Source organism: Aptenodytes patagonicus, chromosome 1, assembly GCF_965638725.1.
Source record: "Aptenodytes patagonicus chromosome 1, bAptPat1.pri.cur, whole genome shotgun sequence".
Taxonomy (NCBI): domain Eukaryota; kingdom Metazoa; phylum Chordata; class Aves; order Sphenisciformes; family Spheniscidae; genus Aptenodytes; species Aptenodytes patagonicus.
This window is the reverse complement of record NC_134949.1, coordinates 86,995,445-87,019,077: the sequence shown is the minus strand read 5'-3', so window position 1 is coordinate 87,019,077 and position 23,633 is coordinate 86,995,445. Positions and strand designations below refer to the sequence as shown.

At 42.1% G+C, this 23,633-nt stretch overlaps 1 protein-coding gene across 5 annotated transcripts in view; it reads right to left on the bottom strand.

The window, feature by feature from the left end:
- LOC143164159 (ephrin type-B receptor 5) overlaps positions 1-23,633 on the bottom strand; it is a 113,540-nt gene that overhangs the window by 39,962 nt on the left and 49,945 nt on the right. For 4 of the 5 annotated variants that reach the window (XM_076346413.1, XM_076346384.1, XM_076346393.1 and 1 more), the window contains 3 exons: positions 15,586-15,741; positions 13,082-13,420; positions 596-720 (listed from right to left, as the gene is read on the bottom strand). In XM_076346413.1, coding sequence (XP_076202528.1) covers positions 596-720; positions 13,082-13,420; positions 15,586-15,741 — 620 coding nt within the window. The remainder of the gene's footprint in view (positions 1-595; positions 721-13,081; positions 13,421-15,585; positions 15,742-23,633) is intronic. The other variant, XM_076346402.1, reaches the window with a different exon arrangement.

Genomic DNA, 23,633 nt, shown 5'->3' with positions numbered 1-23,633 from the left:
TTGTCTGAACAGCCCTACCTATCTCTTCCCCTCAAATCAGTTGGATGTGAATGGAGAACAACTTTATATCTGCCACCCTGTAATTCCAGTACTTAAATAGGTAACTGATATCTGCCACTTAGTGAATGAAAGAGTGCATTTCTCCTCCCAAAATTTCTTAGAGATGTCTGTCCAGGCATAAATAGGGACACAGGACTTCCTTCCACAAACACATGACAGAATGTTGCCGTGAGTCCAATTCCCATATACACATTTGAAAACTTCAGCTCCTTCCACCGTTACCTGTGTCAGCTGCTGCTAAACTGATTAGGTTGTTAGCCACAGCTTTTTAGCTTAGCTACAAGTGTCTTCTCTTTTTTTATCTGCATTGTCCCTAGATGGTTCCAAGTTGGGAAATGTAGATGGACTCATGTTAGATGAAGTGTATATTATGAACTTCTGTTTTTGCTACAGCTTGTTCTTCCTTCATAACTGAAGCATTTTTCTCCACCTTATCCATCCTGATCCAGCGGTGCATCTCACAGACAGAGGATTTCCCTGTTCTCTTTTGCATAACAACTATACAACAATCAGCACTGCATCACTTTCTGCTCACCTTGTCAAAGTAGCGTAGCTGGTAATCCAGGATGATCCCATTGGGCTGGTCTGGCTGAGGCCATGACAGTGTGATGCTACTGGTAGTACGACTCACCTGATGCATCATAGGTACAGCAGAGGGGACTGGAATAAAAGAGAGGAAGGAGAGATTGCAAAGGGATAAGCTTAACATTAACTATAATTGAATATTCATTATAATGAGTTAATAAGTTAGGGCAGCTCTTCCTTTAATTTCCCTTAATTTGCATTACAAAATACTTCATAAAATAACCAGAAAAAATCCAGGCACAATTCTACTCTACTGGGACATACAGTCACTGACTTGGACAGAAAGAAAATGAAGAAATCCACATCCAACTGATCATGCACAGGAATTATGAAATTATCTATATTGTAGCTGGAACATTATTCTGATCTTCAAATTTGCAATTTTTACATGCAAGATGACAAGGTGTTCAGTGCCACTGCCTTGTTCTAGGATCACGCTTGAACAAACAGTGGTCAGAGCAAAAGCAGAGCACACCACCTCTCTTCTGTTTCTCCCCCAGATTATAATTCTTTGCCTGGGGAAAAAAATCAAGTATGGGCTATCAGAGTAATGGAGGCCTTTCACTACGTTGCAAACCAGAAGACGGAAGCAGATGAGAACACTGACACATTAAGGCACAGACTTTGAAGCATTCCTCAGTTCAGTGGTCCCAGTTCAGTTGCAGATCATAGAGAATGAAAGCATCTCATTTTCATAGCCTGATATAGAATCATGGAATCATAGAATAGTTTAGGTTGGAAAAGACCTTTAAGATCAAGAAGTCCAACTGTTAACCTAGCACTGCCAAGTCCACCACTAAACCATGTCCCTAAGCACCACATCTACAAGTCTTGTAAATACCTCCAGGGATGGTGACTCAACCACTTCCCTAGGCAACCTGCTCCAATGCTTGACAACCCTTTCGGTGAAGAAATTTTTCCCAATATCCAGTCTAAATCTCCCCTGGCACAACGTGAGGCTGTTTCCTCTCATCCCATCACTTGTTAAAGTGGGAGAAGAGACCAACACCCACCTCGCTACAACCTCCTTTCAGATAGTTGTAGAGAGTGATAAGGTCTCCCCTCAGCCTCCTTTTCTCCAGGCTAAACAACCCCAGTTCCCTCAGCTGCTCCTCATAAGACCTGTGCTCTAAACTCTTCACCAGCTTCAATGCCCTTCTTTGGACACGCTCCAGCACCTCAACGTCTTTCTTGTAGCGAGGGGCCCAAAACTGAACACAGTATTTGAGGTGTGGCCTCACCAGTGCCAAGTACAGGGGGACAATCACTTCCCTACTCCTGCTGGCCACACTATTTCTGATACAAGCCAGGATGCTATTGGCCTTCTCGGCCACCTGGGCACACTGCCGGCTCATGTTCGGCCAGCTGTTGACCAACACCCCTAGGTCCTTTTCCGCCAGGCAGCTTTCCAGCCACTCTTCCCCAAGCCTGTAGCGTTGCATAGGGTTGTTGTGACCCAAGTGCAGGACCCGGCACTTGGCCTTGTTGAACCTCATACAATTGGCCTCGGCCCATTGATCCAGCCTGTCCAGATCCCTCTGTAGAGCAGCCTTGTGTTCAGACTAGCTCCTGGATCTCAGGCCAATCCCTGTCAGGATTGTTGCCCAGATGTCAAAACTACCACTGTATTTGAGACTCTCAGTCCCTCTGCAGGCCATTGATCCACAGAAGTCCAGTCTGAATAGGCTTCTAACCAGCACTACTGCCTGGAACCACCACCTCAAGGTCACTGTTAAGTGTGTATGTGTGGAAGCTTCACATATAGTTTTTCTGTCTGTTCTTACATAGCTTGCTAAGTTTCTGTCTTTTGGTGAACAGGCCAGCCTGGCATACTACCCAGATGGAGCTGTTAGCTCTCTTGATTCCATAATGGTACTAAATGCTTATAGTCTGTGTCAGATATTAATTACTGTGGGAAAATGTCAACTTCCCTTTATGTACAAAGCAAGGATCTGGACATCAAACATAGAAGAGGGCTTTGGATGCACGAATCTAAACCAGAAACCATGTAAGAACTTGTGTCTACCAATTTTAGAAATCTTTTGATTGGCTATTCTAAAAGTCTGAAGTTCAGTTCAAGACTTTAAGACTTGTGTAATTGCCATTACATCTCACTAAGCTGAAACTCATTAAATCAGTAGGAAGGAAACAAAATATTATCTTGAAGATTATATGATTAATGATTTCAAACACTGTTCACTGACCTAAAATTAGATTACAATGAGAAACAATCCAAGCTACCATTTGGGGTAGTTTTGCTTTTCATTTTTTTGTCTTCCTAGAGGCACCATTCACATGTTCTGAAGACAACATAAGTACAGAACATCTATTTAGTAGCAGGCCCTTTCCTGAAGTAGTTAGTTCTTCTAAAAAAGGTCCTCAGAGCAGGAAGGGAGATGAATGGTTGTTAAAGCCACTTGCACATGAAGCTTTCTGGAGAATGAAAATCCACTTCTACAAAAAGCATCCATGAATTTATACGTACACACACACACACACACACTCCAAGCTCATGCAAAAGCTAAAATAATCTGAGTTTCTTCTTAGGAAGATATTTCCAAGCAAAAATTTCAGGATAATTGGAAGAGGATCTTTCAGCCTGCCAGCTGTCTGTCCACAAAGCTCTTCTCAAGTTTTGCTTTCTCTCTGCAAGCAAAATGTCATGTTGCCAAGAAACCTCCAAGTAGGCAGCTAGGGAACTCTCATTTTCCTAATGGAAGTAGCATTTTCAGCAACATTTAAATTTTGCAGAAAAAGCATGCAGATGAAAAGTTGCCACCTAACTCCACTGGTTTTACACAATAGACATAAAATTCCTTGATGTGAGGAATGAAGAGAGACATTTGGCAAATGATCAAAACTGCAGAATAGCATTTTCTTCCCTCATAATTGTGAAAAAGATAAAAGGATTGTTTTTAATAACAAGATACAATTATTCTGAAGACATAATTCAAATGGGCTCCAAACAACTCAGGCAAGTAGGAACGAGTTAAAAATGTAAATGAAACAAAAATGTAAGAGTATAAACAATAAAATGCTTTCTCTCATCCTTACTCCTTTTATTTCTTACAATTGCTTGTCTTTCAAACAAGATTGCACAACTATTTCACCTGCTAATGACAATGTTGCAACAAGGATGGAAGACAGCAGCAATTAACCAACACCATATTTAGCATTTAAGACACAAATGAAGAACACTGTATTCAAATGATAATGTGAGGAGAATGGGATAACTGGTCAGTTAACATTTGATCAAGACAGATTCTGCTACATTTTAATGTTGTGAAAAGGTTAACTTCCTTCTGATGGGACATAAACCACACACAGGGAGAGGTGCAAACCTAAATACACAGCTACACTGCCAGGGAAGAGCCCACTTCCTTCTAGTTTTGAATGAAGGTATTGCAGAATGATCAGAGTTAAATCTCCCCTCCATTTCTGCCCTCCCACCTCTTTTCATTCCTCTCCTTCCCACCCCCAACAGTTATTCTTCTCACCCTTCTCATTTCTTCCCAACCTACAATTTTTCCCCTACCTGGAAGGAATACTCAAAGTCAACTAGCAATATTTGACCTGTATTTTAGTTAAAACTTATCCATTCTGATGTTAATATGTACTATCAATTTTCAGCTACCCATCAACAGGTTATCTTTTGCCAATGGTACAAAGACCTAAGCTGGCACTGTGCGTAGTACATTTAGCACAGCAAAATCTGCACCAGGACAATGATAATAAATGGTACTCTACTCAGATGGGCAGTATGCAGAAGCAGGTTACAACTAGTGGAATTAGAAATATTAGGAAATGTAAGAAAAAAATTACTGGAGTGGCTTCACCCAGAGTTACACTGTGTGTATCTCTTGACCATGTGCCGCAGCATTCTAGAATGTCCCTATTATCCAGGTATGTCCATCACTCAAGGTAATCGGGTGGTGGTGTTGGGGATGCCCAGGATAATGCAGTCTGCTGTATTAAAAATAGTCATTTCAGTGATACGTACCTAATAAGCAGATACTACTTAAGGCAAAAGCCTAAACCAGTAAAAATGCTCAGTAATAAAAATAGCTATGAATCAATGCAAGACAGGTTGTCTTTAATCTACCTCTCTGAGACAGAGTTCAGATTTTGATACATGTGTTTGCCTCTCTTTTAAGGACAAAACTTATGAAACACTGGACAGGGAGCTCTCCCACCACTTCAATTAAAAGAGATATCTAGTTTCTCCTTTGAAAAATTTCACACTAAAGTGATGTGAATACTAATACTAAGGTGCTGTGAAATGTGAACATATTTGTGGGTGGAATAAGTACATATTTCCTGTCAGAAGTGTATGATAGTCATTCTCCCAGTGTTAATAAATTAGGAAATATAAAGTTCAATGTTTTGTGTCTTAAGACAACACCCGAACTACCCTACATCTACTGCCACAGAAGTGCTAGATGAGTATTTTCCTTTGTATGCATGCCAACTATTAAAAATGTTTATAATGGAATATTGCTTTCAAAGCTTGTTTCATGTATACAAGTGTCCAGTTCTATGTTCAGTGGTCACTTTTATTCATTTTGCTCTTTTCACATGGGGTTTATAAATGGTCACATGCTAGGTCTGTGTCTAATGACAGCTGAAATCACAAGGCCTGATCCAATCCAATCTGGGCAGTTGGACTAGATGATCGTTGTAGGTCCCTTCCAACTGAACTATTGTATTGTATTGTATTGTATTGTATTGCATTGTATTGAATTGCATTGCATTCTACTCTATTCTATTCTATTCTAATTATTCACTGAGTGCAAACAGCATGTTGTGAGATAAGACCTCTAAGGAAGACTGAAAAAGGACTGCTTTTTGTATACTATTTATAAAATAGCAAATGTATTGAAAATTGATGCATATCTAAACCCTAATTAAAGCTGTAAAGCAGTCCAACCATCAGTTAAATACAGCTCCGAGAATCTATTTTTTGCGGGCTTTTGTTGCAACTCTTCTACATGGTGGGACAATTTTTTCCTGATAGCACACAGGGGTAGATTTAAGATGTTTGAGTACCTTGAAGATGCTACATTCTCTGATTTGCTAATGTTTGACAAGTTTCTGCTGTTTTCTAACAAAGCTGATGTCCTTGCCTGTAGTACCTGCTGAGACCAGCAACACGTGCCTGCAAGCCTAAAAATCTACCTAAATAAACAGACTAGGTAGGGAAGGAATGTGAAAGACATGCAGACTAGTATAACAGTAGTTACAACATCCCCAATCAACACAATCAGTGGAACCTAATCAGCAATTCGGGTCACTCTAAAGCAAAGACCCAAGGAGCAACTCAGTTGCCCATGCGTTTGAGAGGCCCCTGGTATCCATTCTCTCTGTCTTCCAGATGGCATTCCAGCAGGTGCTGGGTCTTCTACTGTTCCTATGTCATATCTGCTAGCCCTACACCAGGGTGTCTCAGATGGCCTTAGATGCTTACATGTGAAAAACTGAATGGAGCTGAGAGCTGACAGCTCTAAGTAGCCTCACGTTTGGAGGCACTGATCCTCAAGGGTGACTTCAACCACCCTAATATCTGCTGGAGGACAAACACAGCAGGGCATAAGTAATCCAGGAAGTTCCTGGAAAGCATCAGTGACTACTTCCTGACCCAAGCAATAGAGGAGGCAATGAGGGGAGGTGCCCTGCTGGACCTCATGCTCACAAACAAGGAAGGGCTCACTGGTGATGTGAAGGCTGAAGGCAGCCTTGGCTGCAGTGACCATGAGGTGGTGGAGTTTAAGATCCTGAGAGGAGTGAGCAGGGCAAAAAGCAAGCTAACGACACTGGACTTCAGGAGAGCAGATGTGACCCCTTTGGGGATCTGCTTGGAGGAGTCCCATGGGATAAGGCCCTGGAGGGAAGAGTGGCCCCAAAAAAGCTAGTTCATGTGCAAGGATTACCTCCTCCAGGTGCAAAAGCAGTCCATACCAACAAGCAGGAATTCAGGCAAAAATGCCAGGAGGCCTGCATATTTGAACAAGAGGCTCCTAGATAAACTCAAACATAAAAAGGAAGTATACAGAAGGTAGAAGCAGGGACAGGTAACCCGGGAGGAACACAGAGGCACTGTCCAAGCTTGCAGAGACATGGTTAGGAAAGCCAAAGCTTACCTGGAATCAAATCTGGCAAGGAATGTCAAAAGGGCATGAAGAAGGATCTGGGGAAGTGCAGGCAGCTCAGCCTCACCTTGATCCCTCGGAAGATGATGGAACAGCTAATCCTGGAAAACTTTTCCAGGCACATGAAGGACAAGAAGGTAATTGTGAGAGGCCAGCATGGATTCTGAAAGGGGAACTCAGGCTTGACCAACCTTCTACGATGAAATTACTGGCTTGGTAGATGAGGGGAGAGCCATGGATATTGACTACCTTGACTTCAGTAAGGCTTCAACACTGTCTCCCATAATAATATCCCCATGGAGAACATAATATGGGCTTTAAGCACCGTCTCCCATAATATCCTCATAGACAACCTGATGAAGTATGGGCCGGATGAGCAGACAGTGAGGTTAATTGAAAACTGCCTGAACAACTGAGCCCAGCGGGTGGTGACCAGTGGAATGAAATCTAGATGGAGGCCAGCACCTAGCGGTGTACCCCAGGGGTCAATACTGCGTCCAATACTGTTCAACATCTTCGCTAATCTTCACTAATGACATGGATGATGGGGGAGTGTGTACCCTCAGCAAGTTTGCTGATACACAAAACCGGGAGGAGAGGCTGATACACCGGCGGGCTGCGCTGCCATCCAGAGGGACCTTGGGAGGCTGGAGAAATGGGCTCACAGGAACCTCATGAAGTTCAACAAGGGGAAGTGCAGAGTCCTGCACTTGGGTAGGAATAATCCCATGAACCAGTATATGCTGGGGGCTGACCACCTGGAAAGCAGCCTTGCAGGAAGCGTCCTGGGGGTCCTGGTGGACACCAAGTTGACCACAAGCCAGCAATGTGCCCTTGCTGCAAAGAAGGCCAATGGTATCCCGGGCTGCATTAGGAGGAATGTTGCCAGCAGGTTGAGGGAGGTGAACTTTCCCATATACTCAGCTCTGGTGAGGCCAAGCTAGGAGTCCTGTGTCCAGTTCTGGGCTCCCCAGTACAAGAGAGGCATGGACATACTCTCATAGGAGGAGAGGCTGAGAGAGCTGGGACTGTTCAGCCTGGAGAAGAGAAGGCTTGCAGGGATCTCCTCAATGTGCACAAATACTCGAAGGGAGGATGCAAAGAGGACAGAGACAGGCTCTTTTCAGTGGTGTTCAGTGACAGGCCCAGAGGCAATGGGTGCAAACTGAAACACAGGAGGTTCCCCCTGAACACAAGGAAACACTTTTTACCATGAGGGTGACCAAGCACTGGAGCAGGTTACCCAGAGGGGTTGTAGAGTCTCCCTCCTTGGAGAAATTCAAAAGCGTTCTGGACATGGTCGTGGGCAACCTCCTCGAGGTGACCCTGCTTGAGCAGGGGGGTTGGAGAAGGTGTCCTCCAGAGGCCTCTTCCAAGCTTAGCCATTTTCTGATTCTGACCAGACAGTTGAATCACTCACTCAGCAGTACTGACTAAACATCCATGGACTACAACAGGAGTTCAGACAACTGGCTCACAGGTCATCACTTAATTGGTGATCTACCTCGCTCACATTCCTGTTTCTCCTTCACTACTTCTTCAGGTATCCTATTATCCCCATATTCTGAGCAAATGGCATGAAGACCCTAGCTTTGCTCCACACATCTTCCCACATATCATCTTCAAGGAAAATCAGTCTGAATACAGCATGGACATTGCCTTCTTTATGTGTTTAATATCTTATCTTAAGTTTGAAAATGTCCTATGTCTTTTCCACAGACTTCCATTTAGTTCTGACCCTTTCTCTAAATACCTGAAAATGCCTTAAAAGTATCTTGGGTTGTCTTCTGTCATAACCTTATACTTTACTTCCTGTGGATGAAGAGTGCTTTAGAAAGGCAAATTAGTTAGTTATTTTCACTTCCCTTACCTCTGTTATTACTACTTTTTGTGTATGGGTTCCACTCATGCCTAATAAACAGGAAAAAATCCTTTATGTCACAAGGTGCCATGTTTTACTATGCACCTCCTATTTCTACTTGCTCAAAAAGTTTCTGTCTTCATTTAAACAGTTGCTGAAACCTGAAATGTGAAAACAAGCATATTCATTCTCTGCTCATGCTGCAGAGATAGGGCATAGTAAAGAGACAAACTGGAATAGTTTCTTTTTGTGGAGTGACCATAGAAATTTTTATTAAGTCCCAGTCATAACTGGGCAAACCTGCTCCGTCTCTCTTTGGAAAAGCAAACATCTTCAAGGAACTCATCCATTTCCCTTCATAATCTCATAATTATACTTGACATTTAATTCTTTTCCTCTTCTCACACCATTTCACCTGAAAATCTTCTGTCAGGTCCACTTAAATTTCCTGGCACTACCCATAACTGTCCTTGTCCCTGTTCAGCCTCTTACACAAGCCTTCGGACTGTCTAGCTTTAATTTCTGCAGTTCTACAGATTTTTGGTATTGCCAGGTTCCACTGCTTTGAATCCAACTGATGTAGAAGGCTGCTACATATCTTTTCACAGGTTCAAATCAACCTGGTCACATAACCTTTATCTTTACATATCTCCATTAGCTCTCACAATGTCTGGATTCAGTTAAAAAAACAATCTACTTGCTTTGAAAAGTCTGCATAGACTTGCTCCAACATTTGAGTCTGTGCTGCCTTTATCTCTTCCTCTTCTTTCTAGGAATGTAACAACTGTCTGAATGAGTAAGTTCAGTAGCGTGTCTCTGGCAACAGACATTACTACATGCTTCATTGGAAGGTGTAGAAAAAAAATGGACAGGTAGTTACAGCTGTGCACAGAGAAAGTTTTTTCACAATCCTTTAAATGAAAACCTGACTTCTGTCCTGAGACATGAGAAGAGATATTTGTTTACCCTGATAAGTACACTTGAAGATGTTAAAATAATCATTAAAATTTTAGTCAGATTATTATTTTTTTTAATAATATGGTTGGATTTTAAGTGCTTTGCTTTCTTTGTGTCAGGTTCCCCTCTGTGAAGAAGCATAACTCCGCTACAACTACATAATAGCCTTTCCTCATGCAGTTCATGCTATCTGGAACAGCCTCCCAACATCTTTCTATACATCCTGACACTTCTTTAGGTATTCCCCCTCAGCACTTCAAACCTGAGCTGAGAGCAATTCCCTTCCCTCTTTTCTCATTTCTGGACAGTTTTTCCTTCTAGTAATTTGCATATCATATTTGCGTGTCATACTATTACTATCCAAACAGGTTTTTTTAATACTATCCAAACAGGTTTCAGATGCTTTTTGCTATAGAAGGTTAAGTCTTACTATATTAAAGGAAGTTTTTCAGCGCCAGCTCTTCTTATTCTGTCTTCAAACACATAGTCACTGAAGAGTAAGAACATCATAATCAGGCTACCACAGAAAAATGTGATTGTATAACCAAAGGATCCTATCATACTTTGAAGCAGGGCTAGCAGACTGTTAGGGGTAAGCAAACTCTTAGATGAACAGTGTTTTGGAGACAAAGATGAAGAGCGAATAGGTAGCAGGGGAAAAAGAAAAGTAGGACTGTTCCAGCACAGAATATTGCCTAAGATACCTCTAACAAAGGGGCAGAGGGTGGGGAGGAGGGTTTTTTTGGATCAGCAACTAGAAGAAGCAAGAGAACCGTGACTGACGTATGAGTAAGCAGAATATTCAGAAACTGCCAGGGCTGGAGGGTCTTTCTTTGGTCACCTTTAATTCAATGGAGAGAAAATTTTTGCTATGGCCCTTTATTCTGAAAGCTTATCTTTCTCCAGTTTGCTTTTTTTATACCCTTCATGCCTTCCTGTCCCTTCCTTGTCTCTTTCAGAACATAAGATCCTGAAATGTCCATCTCTGCTTGTCTAATAATAATAGTAATAATAATAATTGTTATAATAACACAGCAACAACAACAATAAGCCATGTTAAAGTGAAAAGCTGCTGAAGAGATCAAAGGGAGGGAGTATGGATGAGACAGGTCATGTGATGGAAGAAGCAGGGCCTTGTTAGTATGAGCTGTCACTATGAATCGAGGGCAGCTCATCTCAAGCTCACTCCTAACAATCTTGAGGAAGAGCAAGGGAAAAAAAAACCAAACACAAAAAGAAGCCATTCAGTACACACTGCTGTTTAAGAAAGTTGGCCTCCCCTGAAACTGCTTCAGTGCACACGAGAGGGCCCTTAGAGAGAGACACCCAACATACCCAGAGACACCAAGAGACACCTGGAGGAATAGGAGTGGCCAGAAAAGTCTAACAGAAGCAAAAGAAGAGGGTAGATTTGGTGATTCCAGGCAGGAGAAGGAAGCAGCTACTCAATTAAATCACCTCAGATATAGATGAAGAAGGCTGAGATGAGAAGGACGAAGAAAGATAATTCTTTAGGATGTTAATAGAACACTCGCCTGTCTCCAGCAGAAGCCAAAGGAACTGCCTGGAATTACCATACAAATTACCCAGCCATATCTTCTACTGTAAACAAAAACTGATCACCCACTTGCAGCCAGCCTCTTAAGGGGACCGGGTATCCTATACATTCTCTGCTACTCAATGCCCGTCAGGTAACGTTTCAAAGGGAAGAAACAGACATTGTCAAACCCTGGTATCTCATAACAGTAGGAAATTACTTGGGGTGTATATATATTCCCTTCCTTTCCATAGCATAGAAGCAGAAATGAAAAGATGTGATGTAACCAATGTCATGATGCCACATCTGGTTTTGCAGCATTTCTCTTGAGCTTTACTGAAGCCTGGTTTTGCAGGGGTTTCCACAACTACACTGTGGAATCTCATTAGGGATTTGTTTAACATTTACACATCTCTGAATGTTTACAGACATTTTCTGTCACTCAGTTCAAATTGTTCCCCCTCTTCTCCTCATCACATTATTCTTCATTATATCCTCTTAAACAAGCTGTGTACAATTCCTCTCCATAACAGCTTATACATGCTTGTAAAGAACAACATATGCCCAGTCTCTTATTGTTGACATTTAGCAGAACTGTATGCCTGTATGCACGTGGCTCTCTCCAGCTCCAGTCCTTGTATATGATATTTACAGAAAATCAGAATTTGGTTGATGCTGTTCTCCATTTTCCTCCATATATATAAGCCTTCTGTATGCTATCCATCAGTCTGACCTGGTCTTCAACTCTTTAATCTCTCCCCTTCCTTCGACTGCCCACACAAGCCATTAGTATTTTAGTTTAGTCATCCCTGCAGTTTAGTTCCTAGTTTACAAGGATCACACCACCTCTGAATCAACTGTACAACACATTTTAGTATTTCTACCACATAAAAGGCAAAAAAAAAAAATCTTTTTTTCCTATTGACAGAAGAATAATATTCCAAGACCACTTATCAGAACAGCAAGGTTGAAAAGGCAAGAACAAGGTAGAAGAAAATACATGGCATGTGGAAGAACCCAGAGCAATTTCAGTAAAATAGGAATGGTGATTCTGCTTCTGAACCCTTTGTCAAAATTCCATTTAACACCTCTCCAGAAGTTGTAAAAACTGTAGTTTTCACATCCTTTTATGACCCACAGGACTGCACAGTATTAACACACCCCATCCCAGGGTCATGTATATAGGTGATGAGTAAATATCATTGTATACATTCTTGCTTATTATACAGCACCTATCTGTATCTTTTAACTGTATCTTCATCTTTAGACAGTGCCTATCTGTCTCTCTATTTTCCACTTCCTTACTTTGATATGCAGCAAGGCAAAGGTGGACAGATTTGATGAAACACTCGATACCACTTGTTAAAGTGCACTAGAGTATGAACAGAAATGAGGAGAATGGAAGGTGGTGTATAGGAGCAAGAAAGGATGGAAAAACAGAGTATCTCAAAACATAGAAAGACAAAAAAGAAAAGTGAACAGGTGAAAAATGCTAGAAAGACTGACTGAAGTATAAGAAGATGAAATGGAGAAGAGTAGGAGACAGAGAAGGTGAAGAGGAAATGACGAAACACTCTCGAAGAGATGCTGTGGCAAGCTGATGCTCACAAAATCCCTGTCAAACCCTGATTCTGTCCCATCTTGCACAATGAAGCAACATGCTTTGTCTGACCCAGAGAAGATCTCCCATTGCCATCTTCTCCAAGGCAGCTTCTGCCCCAACCACACCAGCTGCTAAACTCAGTTTTTCTGCCATGAGGGAAGAAAGGAAAGCCCATTTAGAGAAAGCAGGAATGAGAAGGGCAGAAGTGAAATCATGGAACTAGCAGGGCAAGATAAAAAAAGGCACAACACACAAGTAAGAAGACAAAGCTCCAGGATTCAAAAGATAAAAGCAAATCAAATGAGAGACAGAAGTGGAAATTTTGTCCTCACCTGACTGGCTGGTGCTAACATTGATGGTGGCATAGTGGGGTGCTTCTGAACTCAATTCAGTCACCAAGTTGACAGCCTGGATCTCAAAGGTGTAATGCACACGGGCCAAGAGGTTGGAGACTTGCACGCGACTTTCTGTCAGGCCCACTTGGCGTGGTTCAAATTGTACGCTGTCCCTACAGCGCACACATGGCCCTGAGGACCCTGCTGGGCATACTTTGCAGATGACATTGAAGAAAACATCCTTGCGGCCACCCAGGTCCTTGGGGAGGCGCCAGGTCAGGAGCACATTGGAGCCAACAATTTCATAGCTAAGGTCACGGGGAGCAGAGGGGATGCCTAGAAGACAGAATGAAAGATCAAAATCCCATGAAAGAATGGGAGAGGGGTGGGGGAGGGGAGAAGACAAAGCAGGGGGAAAAGAACAGAAGAACAAGTTGCTTTTTCTTCTCATTCTTACTCTTCTCTAGTTGTTTCTCTGAACAAGGCTAAGAAAAACATATTCTTTGCTACAACAAACATACACTTACATACATGAAGGAGCGACTGTACTATCACATTTTAGAGTAAGAAAATTAACAAGGGTCTTTGTTTCAAGGGTGTGACTTTTACTTTTCCCTAAAAGAACAGCAGTGTCTAGGGAAATGCCAAGCTTTTGAAATTTTGAATTTTGCACAAGCTTAGTAAAGATTTGTCTCTAGTGAGACCTCTAATTCTTTCCTTTGGCACCTAATATCTCTGAACTCTCTCAGACTTCAGTTAGCCTGTTCCATCTATTGCAGGAACTGAACACCACTTTCCCTATGATTATTCCTGCTGTCAGCCAGATTCCTGAATGGCATCAGGAGTAAGCTCTGACAGCTGAAAAACTGTCCATTCTGTGCATCCAACACTTTCCCTGCTGGCACAGAGACAGTGAAGAGAAGGAGGAAAATGCAGAGGGTGAGAAGATGGCATGGGGATCAGAATGGGACAAGACACTGGAGCTAGAATGTGAAAAGCTCAGACGTAAAAATAAGCAGCAGTGTTGCACTGTTAAACCTGGGCATAGACATAAGCAAGACTGGAAGGGCAGGGACAGAGAGGCTGAGCTCAGTAACAGGGAGGGGCAAGGGAAACATGATTTACAGAACATTTCCCTCCACAGGCTGTAATGAAATCCAAGAATCCTCATTCTCACCATTTCTCTATAGACAACAAATATCGATGAAAACTATGGGTAAAGCCTCTTCTTTGTCTAACACTGATCAATACAAAGGGTGACACCCTCTATTAGCACAGGTGGATGAGGTCTTTGTGGGGGATCTCTCCGGCTGCAATCTAGTTCATTGCTGGAGCATTTGAGCATTTCCAATATCTGTATTTCCCTGGGGACTCACATTTCCAGTGTTGTTAAAAAAATAAATTATGCCAGAAAATTGCACATAGAAGACTGTTTAAAAAATGTATTGCTGACAAGATGAAGCATTTATACGTCAGGAAATGTCAGAATTAAATTTTCTTTTGTGATCTTAACTGGGCCACTCAGCATTTGCATTGTGGTATAGTATTTAATTGTATGATCCCATATTAGTTTTCCCTGAGGATTCTTATCACAGTCATTGCAAAGGATAGACAACTGCTCAGGAAAAATGATCCCTGTGAAGTAAAGATTGCTTGATGCTGCTGAAGATGGATTCTGTGCAGTATAGGAAGCAAGGGATTACAGAAAAAAAGCACAATCACATTTCCTAATTTCTGAGTGTTTAACTTCAGAACCATAATGTGTTTGCAAGATGCTTTAGAAAGTTAATTTTTTTCCCTGTCACTTCCACAAAGTTCAAGGGTGATGTTTGACTTATTATTTAAACTATATTTTTGAGTGCTAACCACTAACCCTATTTCATTTTCCACATCTAATTATTCTTTCTTGACCTATTAACATTCATAATCAATGACTGTGAAAAGTCGTAACTGATGAGAACCACAGAGAAGCCAATGAAAAAATTAATTATCTTCCCATAAATAAAATTTGCAGAATTTGAACTCTGTGCAGTTAATACGGTCTTCACACTTTCAATAATAAAGGGAAGATAATATTGGTTAACTCCTTCAAAGAACAATGTTTAGCCCATGTATGAAATGTATTTAGCATTTAATGAGAAATTAGTATATTATTCTCTCATCAAAAGTTGCATCTTATGCATACTTGCAATAGACTTATTTAAGGTTGCATGAGTCATCTAAAATTTGACATTTTTTCATTTCTGAGCATCTAGTATTGCAACACCCCAGTATTCTCAAAACACAGTTTCACCAATGTATCAACACTGTGGGAACACTCCTGCCTTCTCATCTACATTCAGTGAGTGGATATACCCTGTAGTCAACTGGAGGAGCAAAGGGAAGTTTTGGGTTATTTCAGAGGTCATGAGAAGAGGTGAATTGCAACTCCCCTGAATTCAGGCACATTCTCTCTCATTAACTGCCCTTCTTGCTTTCAAACACTCCATCCAAATACTTACCAGTGCAGGGAGCATCAGAATTGTCTGAAGCAGATCGATAGTAGCGGTTCTGACACACACATTCACTGGAACCTGGCAGCGGAGCGTGGCTGTGGGCAGGGCATAGATGGCAGGGGTCATCTCCCACAGATACTTTAAAGAAACCAAGGGGACAGGCTAAGAAGAGGAAAATGAGAGAGGCAAAAGCAGGAAACTCATTAATTCAGATTCCAGAAACAATGCAATCTTATTTACATTTAACTCACGCTGCTGCTGTAGGGAGAAGTTATTACATAGAGTAGCTACTACTGGTTTTGTTGCTTTATGGAGCATGTATTGTTAAAGTTGCAGTTTCAAAACAGTTTACTTTATTCTATACAATAGATGCTTAAATTAATTCACTGGCAGATGAAAGAGACCCAGTCCAGAGACAGCTTTGGCCATCTGAAATAATTGTCTTCCCATTATTCACTCAAAGAGCTTTAGCATTGGAGAAGCTAAAGAGCATAGTCATGTGATCTGTCTGGAAATAGCCATAACCGTTACAGGTATTATCCACACCTCCTTCTCCCCACCCAACAGCCACAAAAATGGATTTTTTATGCTGCCTTCAACAGTTTCATTGCTTAAAGTAATATAAGTTACCACAGCTGATTTTGCATCAAAATTAGGAGCAGGCACTCAGATTGGCAGTCCTATTGTTTTCCTGTAGGCCTGGAAACTTCCCAATAATGGATAAAAGCCTCTTAATTTAGTCAAATTTAATCTGCAAATGCATAGGAACATGCCTATGCAAAAGGCTGAAACAAGGATGGAAATCCATCCTACAGGGAAAGAAAATGAAAAAATAATAACTTACTAACAATATGGCAGTATGGCACATTCTAGGTTTGGCAAAGATGCTATACTGAATTACCTAACAGAAGGTGCTTGGATCTTACATTGAAGTGCTAGGATAAAGCTTTTACAATTTTTATGTAAGTTTTACGTAAGTTTTCTAAAGCCGATTTTCTATATAAATAGATACAGCTCTTTTAGATTTTATGGACTAACAAGCTCAGGTGAAAGTTCATTTGTGGACTGACATTTGGTTAGTTAACTTCACAATAAAGAGCATTTACAGGGAATGGGAAGCTTTCAGATAGACCCCAGATGAGCGTTTGATGTCAAAAGAGACAAGGGACACACTCAAGAGAAGAACTGTCCTAGTGATTACCATAAGCAGAACAATCCAAAGGATTGTGGATAGCAAAAAGTTATATAAAAAAAGAAGAATGTGTAAGAGAAGAACATTGCATACAGGTGTTAATATGAAAATAGGGTATCTAATAAATGTTCCAAAATGGAACACCACACCAGAAGCTGCAGAATTAGCCCATCTTGTTATTACTTACTGTACTTACAGACTTCCACCTGCAATAACAATTATTTGGAAATGTTTCTAACTCACAGAAGTGCTGAGTGGCCATTGATGCATCTTTCTTAACAAATAAACAACTTCAGAAAAATGGCGTAGCTTGCTTATCTAACCTTCTTCTCCTATGTGTTCAATTCCCTTTGCTTTGGGTTTTCAAAGCCCATTGTAGAATTTTTGATGTATACTGTGGGACTGCAGGTATGCAAACCTTAACAAAGCTGAAAAGGTTACAGCTGCAGTCTGGACATAACAGCCAATAACATCTGTGGAGTCCCATCAGCTTTACGCCTATTACATTACTTCATCTTCTCTGTCAGAAGTCTTCTTCACTGCAGAGTAACTTCCACATGTACAGTGATAAGAGTGGTAAGTCCTGGAACAGGTCAAACCATAAAAGGGACTTCAATAACTCTGAATGATAGCTATTAGATAAGAGAATACTGATTCTTCCCAGCACTCAGAAAATGACAATGTTCAGTGTGTGATACATTGCCATATGGACAGGAAGAGGGAAGAAGAGATTGTAATTTTGCATATGATGGGTGATGGTAAGAAAAGAGCAACTGCCTTTGCCTTCAGGCCTTTATCCAGCTGTCATGGTTTAACCTCAGCCAGCAACTGAGTACCACACAGCCACTCGCTCACTCTCCCCCCCACCCCGGTGGGATGGGGGAGAGAATTGGAAGAGTAGAAGTGAGAAAAACTCGTGGGTTGAGATAAAAACAGTTTAATAATTGAAATAAAATAGTAATAGCAATAATAATAATAATGTAATAATAATAATAATAGTAATACACAAAGCAAGTGATACACAGTGCAATTGCTCACCACCCACCGACCGATGCCCAGCCAGTCCCCAAGCAGCGGCCCCCCCGGCCAGCTTTCCCCAGTTTATGTACTGAGCATGACGTCACATGGTATGGAATGTCATGGTGTAGCAGCCAGTTTGGCTGTGCCCCCCTCCCAGCTTCTTGTGCACCTGCAGCCTTCTCAGTCAGTAGAGCATGGGAAGCTGAAAAGTCCTTGACTAGTGTAAGCACTACGTAGCAACAGCTAAACCATCGGTGTGTTATCAACATTGTTCTCATCCTAAATCCAAAACACAGCACTGTACCAGCTACTGGGAAGGACATTAACTCTATCCCTGCCGAAACCAGGACACCAGCAGAAAGTAAAATTATCCTCATATGGAAAGATCTGTTCCTATGTTCCCATGGACAAAAAAGTAAGTAAGATTTTGTCCACTTTATGAATTATATCCCTTTCATGCAGTTTAAGGCTCTGCTAACAGCCACTGATGTAGAATATAATTTTTACATTTCTTGGCAAATCCACTTGTACTGAAACTATGAGTATTATGAATGGGAAGTTGTCATCCAACTCACTGCATAGTCTATTCAACCAAAATTTACCACCTTTGGGGAATCTTCCTTTATTTATTTCAAATTTTAGAATGCTGAACTGAATGTGAACATCTATTTTCTTACAAGTCGTTTTATCTCATCCATTTTTTCTTGCATCAAACCCCTTCTCTAGCTTTTGTCAAGGCTTAGAACTACTGGCACATTCATTCCACTTGGCAAGCTAGACCCTGGAGAATGGTTCTTTTTCTTCATTCAGTACTAGAGCCTGACATCAAGTGGGACAATGAATAACCTTGCTACTAGTCACAATAGTGAAAATGAACAGATAATGATAATGTCTGCAGTCTATGTGATGTTAAAAGGAAATCTGTAGAGGATACAGACTTTACCCCTGCAGTGCAAAAACATATTTACCCTACAAGGGTAGTGCTAAGAGAATTCAGGTAGATTAATCTCTAGCCCAATTGCAAATCATACGGAAAGCTAGACAAAGCTTTGAATGAAGAAGAATTTATCTGGTATTTAGTAAATAAAATTTATTTTAAAATAAACATGTTTGTGTTAAAAATAAACAAGCATTTATTTTTAGATGGTGCTTTGAAGTCTAGCGGTAACTTCTGTTGAGCCTGGGGATGCAGGGATGAGGTCTGCAGGGATGGCACACTGTTGATGAGTTAGACAAAGGTATTAAGCAAAAGTGCAATGTTGTGTATTTTACGCAACGGAATGAACATGCCAGTAGCACTACCACCTCAGTAAAGAAAGCCAGTTTATATAAGGCAGAGCAAGTCTATTGCTTAAAAGGCCATGCAAGATTTCATTAATGCTGTGGACAGTCACTCCAAGTGACTGGAAGCATTCAACAGCTGCTTATAAAAACCAAGCAACCAACAAACCAACCAATGCAGCAAGAATACAAATCTTTGTATCGGGACATGATGTTTGCTAATAGATAACAATGTTATCTACTCATACCACAGATATAGTACAATACTATCGAGACAACACTTTGATAAAGGTACTTGTAACAAATACTGGAGATCAAATACTTACAGCTATTCTTTCATATTTGCCTCACAAAATCTAATTTCTTCATCCGTGCACCATGCCTGCCATTATATGCCTGCACCATATGCAAAGGCAGGTTACTGCTGTCTCCCCTAGCACTGCCCAGTGTGCTATGCTATTTGTGCTGTCACACTTATGTGGTTTCTTGCTATCTGTTCTCTCCCTTACTCGTTGAGGCAGCATCTATTCTTGAATGTAATCCCAGAACTGTAAAAGTCAGTGAATGAAGAATTGTTTATTTATGCTGAAGAGCAATGTCAACATGAAAACAGGTGACTTTACAGGAAATTACAGGTTTAAATAAGAATACTTCCACCAACTAAAGCAGCAGGCTTCTGAGAAAAACTTCCAATATAAGCAGCAGACAAAAAAAAAAAAAAAGCCTAACCACATTTAAGAAGGAACCTGACCTGTTTCTGAAGTGATTTTGTGATACAGTTGCCATTGAGAGCAAAGTAGCAGACAACGTAAACATATCTCCACCCCCAGTGTCTCCAGGTCCAATAAATACGACTCCCTTGTCGTGTATTTAACATAAGCAGAGTGTGAAGCAGCCACATAGGCTCATTTATAAGCACTCCACTACAGCTGAGTAAACTGGACAAATAAAACTCCACTGCAGCTGTTTCACCAACAAAAGGAATTTCAGTAATATTTCTCTGTCCTCACATGCTCCCTTCCTTCTGGGAGAAGAGGTGGAATTTCTGCCATTTTGGCTATCATGTTCCTCCTCAGTGACCCAAAGAAACAGATGAAAGAAGGGTACAAACAGTGAGTTAAAGTCTCCATTAAGATGTATCCTTGTTACAAGATGACTCAAGAAAAAAAAAAAAAACACTGACTGTGATGGCTAATTAGTATTATATGCAAAAAAACAACCCTAAATTTTAAGTTACCACATCACAGAGAGAAGGGAGCTAAGAAGGCTCCCTGTAAGAAAAAAATCAAGAAAGCAGTAAACAGTACAGGGCAACCTCCAGTTACACAGAGGACAGCCGAATGCCATTCTCAGTAGACCATGAATATCTCTGGCATGTGAAATGTAGTCCATATTCCGTGCCGATACCCATAATAGCCAGCTGAATCCCATCCCCAATCAACACAATCAGTGGAACCTAATCAGCAATTCGGGTCACTCTAAAGCAAAGACCCAAGGAGCAATTCAGTTGCCCATGCGTTTGAGAGGCCCCTGGTATCCATTCTCTCTGTCTTCCAGATGGCATTCCAGCAGGTGCTGGGTCTTCTACTGTTCCTATGTCATATCTGCTAGCCCTACACCAGGGTGTCTCAGATGGCCTTAGATGCTTACATGTGAAAAACTGAATGGAGCTGAGAGCTGACAGCTCTAAGTAGCCTCACGTTTGGAGGCACTGATCCTCAAGGGTGACTTCAACCACCCTAATATCTGCTGGAGGACAAACACAGCAGGGCATAAGTAATCCAGGAAGTTCCTGGAAAGCATCAGTGACTACTTCCTGACCCAAGCAATAGAGGAGGCAATGAGGGGAGGTGCCCTGCTGGACCTCATGCTCACAAACAAGGAAGGGCTCACTGGTGATGTGAAGGCTGAAGGCAGCCTTGGCTGCAGTGACCATGAGGTGGTGGAGTTTAAGATCCTGAGAGGAGTGAGCAGGGCAAAAAGCAAGCTAACGACACTGGACTTCAGGAGAGCAGATGTGACCCCTTTGGGGATCTGCTTGGAGGAGTCCCATGGGATAAGGCCCTGGAGGGAAGAGTGGCCCCAAAAAAGCTAGTTCATGTGCAAGGATTACCTCCTCCAGGTGCAAAAGCAGTCCATACCAACAAGCAGGAATTCAGGCAAAAATGCCAGGAGGCCTGCATATTTGAACAAGAGGCTCCTAGATAAACTCAAACATAAAAAGGAAGTATACAGAAGGTAGAAGCAGGGACAGGTAACCCGGGAGGAACACAGAGGCACTGTCCAAGCTTGCAGAGACATGGTTAGGAAAGCCAAAGCTTACCTGGAATCAAATCTGGCAAGGAATGTCAAAAGGGCATGAAGAAGGATCTGGGGAAGTGCAGGCAGCTCAGCCTCACCTTGATCCCTCGGAAGATGATGGAACAGCTAATCCTGGAAAACTTTTCCAGGCACATGAAGGACAAGAAGGTAATTGTGAGAGGCCAGCATGGATTCTGAAAGGGGAACTCAGGCTTGACCAACCTTCTACGATGAAATTACTGGCTTGGTAGATGAGGGGAGAGCCATGGATATTGACTACCTTGACTTCAGTAAGGCTTCAACACTGTCTCCCATAATAATATCCCCATGGAGAACATAATATGGGCTTTAAGCACCGTCTCCCATAATATCCTCATAGACAACCTGATGAAGTATGGGCCGGATGAGCAGACAGTGAGGTTAATTGAAAACTGCCTGAACAACTGAGCCCAGCGGGTGGTGACCAGTGGAATGAAATCTAGATGGAGGCCAGCACCTAGCGGTGTACCCCAGGGGTCAATACTGCGTCCAATACTGTTCAACATCTTCGCTAATCTTCACTAATGACATGGATGATGGGGGAGTGTGTACCCTCAGCAAGTTTGCTGATACACAAAACCGGGAGGAGAGGCTGATACACCGGCGGGCTGCGCTGCCATCCAGAGGGACCTTGGGAGGCTGGAGAAATGGGCTCACAGGAACCTCATGAAGTTCAACAAGGGGAAGTGCAGAGTCCTGCACTTGGGTAGGAATAATCCCATGAACCAGTATATGCTGGGGGCTGACCACCTGGAAAGCAGCCTTGCAGGAAGCGTCCTGGGGGTCCTGGTGGACACCAAGTTGACCACAAGCCAGCAATGTGCCCTTGCTGCAAAGAAGGCCAATGGTATCCCGGGCTGCATTAGGAGGAATGTTGCCAGCAGGTTGAGGGAGGTGAACTTTCCCATATACTCAGCTCTGGTGAGGCCAAGCTAGGAGTCCTGTGTCCAGTTCTGGGCTCCCCAGTACAAGAGAGGCATGGACATACTCTCATAGGAGGAGAGGCTGAGAGAGCTGGGACTGTTCAGCCTGGAGAAGAGAAGGCTTGCAGGGATCTCCTCAATGTGCACAAATACTCGAAGGGAGGATGCAAAGAGGACAGAGACAGGCTCTTTTCAGTGGTGTTCAGTGACAGGCCCAGAGGCAATGGGTGCAAACTGAAACACAGGAGGTTCCCCCTGAACACAAGGAAACACTTTTTACCATGAGGGTGACCAAGCACTGGAGCAGGTTACCCAGAGGGGTTGTAGAGTCTCCCTCCTTGGAGAAATTCAAAAGCGTTCTGGACATGGTCGTGGGCAACCTCCTCGAGGTGACCCTGCTTGAGCAGGGGGGTTGGAGAAGGTGTCCTCCATGGTCTTAGCCATTTTCTGATTCTGACCAGACAGTTGAATCACTCTTCCAAGTTCAGCCATTCTGTGATTTCCCTTAAACATATGCAAATTAAAATGTCTGGATAGATCCCTGTGGTCTTGGCTGCCCCGCTGCCAGATCTTTCACGACGTACATGATTGTGGGTGTACAGGGAACAATGAATGGAAAGTTCTTGACACTAGGCTACATCTCATTTCAGATGTTCAGTAGTGAAATGAGAATAGGATTGGCAGGTTCCCTCTGAGGGAGGAACCTGAGAAAAGAGTTTAATGTTGACAGAGAAAAGTGTAAAGAAAAGCAGTAAGGAAGAGACTCATCTGCCCAGTTCAACTCACATGACAGAAAAGGCAGCTGAAGAACTATTGAGTGGAATCCATAGCAACTTAGGAGGACAGATCTCTCTGCAATGATTATTTTTGTATTGTTTAGTGAAAAAAATTAATGACTACATAAACCTATAATCTCACGCTGGTATTTCCAGGAGGGATGGCAGATACAGAGAAAGGATCATGCTTTGAAACTCTTACTCTGCCCCTGGATATTTCTACTTCCAGAAGAAAAACAGCAAAAAGAAATCATACAGCATACCGCAAGCAAAGCTGATTTGCAGTGATTAAACGTGATTCATATCTCCCCCACCTTCTTAATGAAAAGATAGTTGGAAAAAAAAAAAAAAAAAAGAAAAAGACTATGACCTAAAATTCATAGTTTTATTTTACATTTGCAATTTTGGCCAATAAGGCTAGACTGACTACAGTAGACACTAACTGGCTTCCATGTAGCTAAAGAATGGCCTCCATGGACAGGGACTGCAGCTATCGCATGCCTTCTGCTTCCACCTAAACCC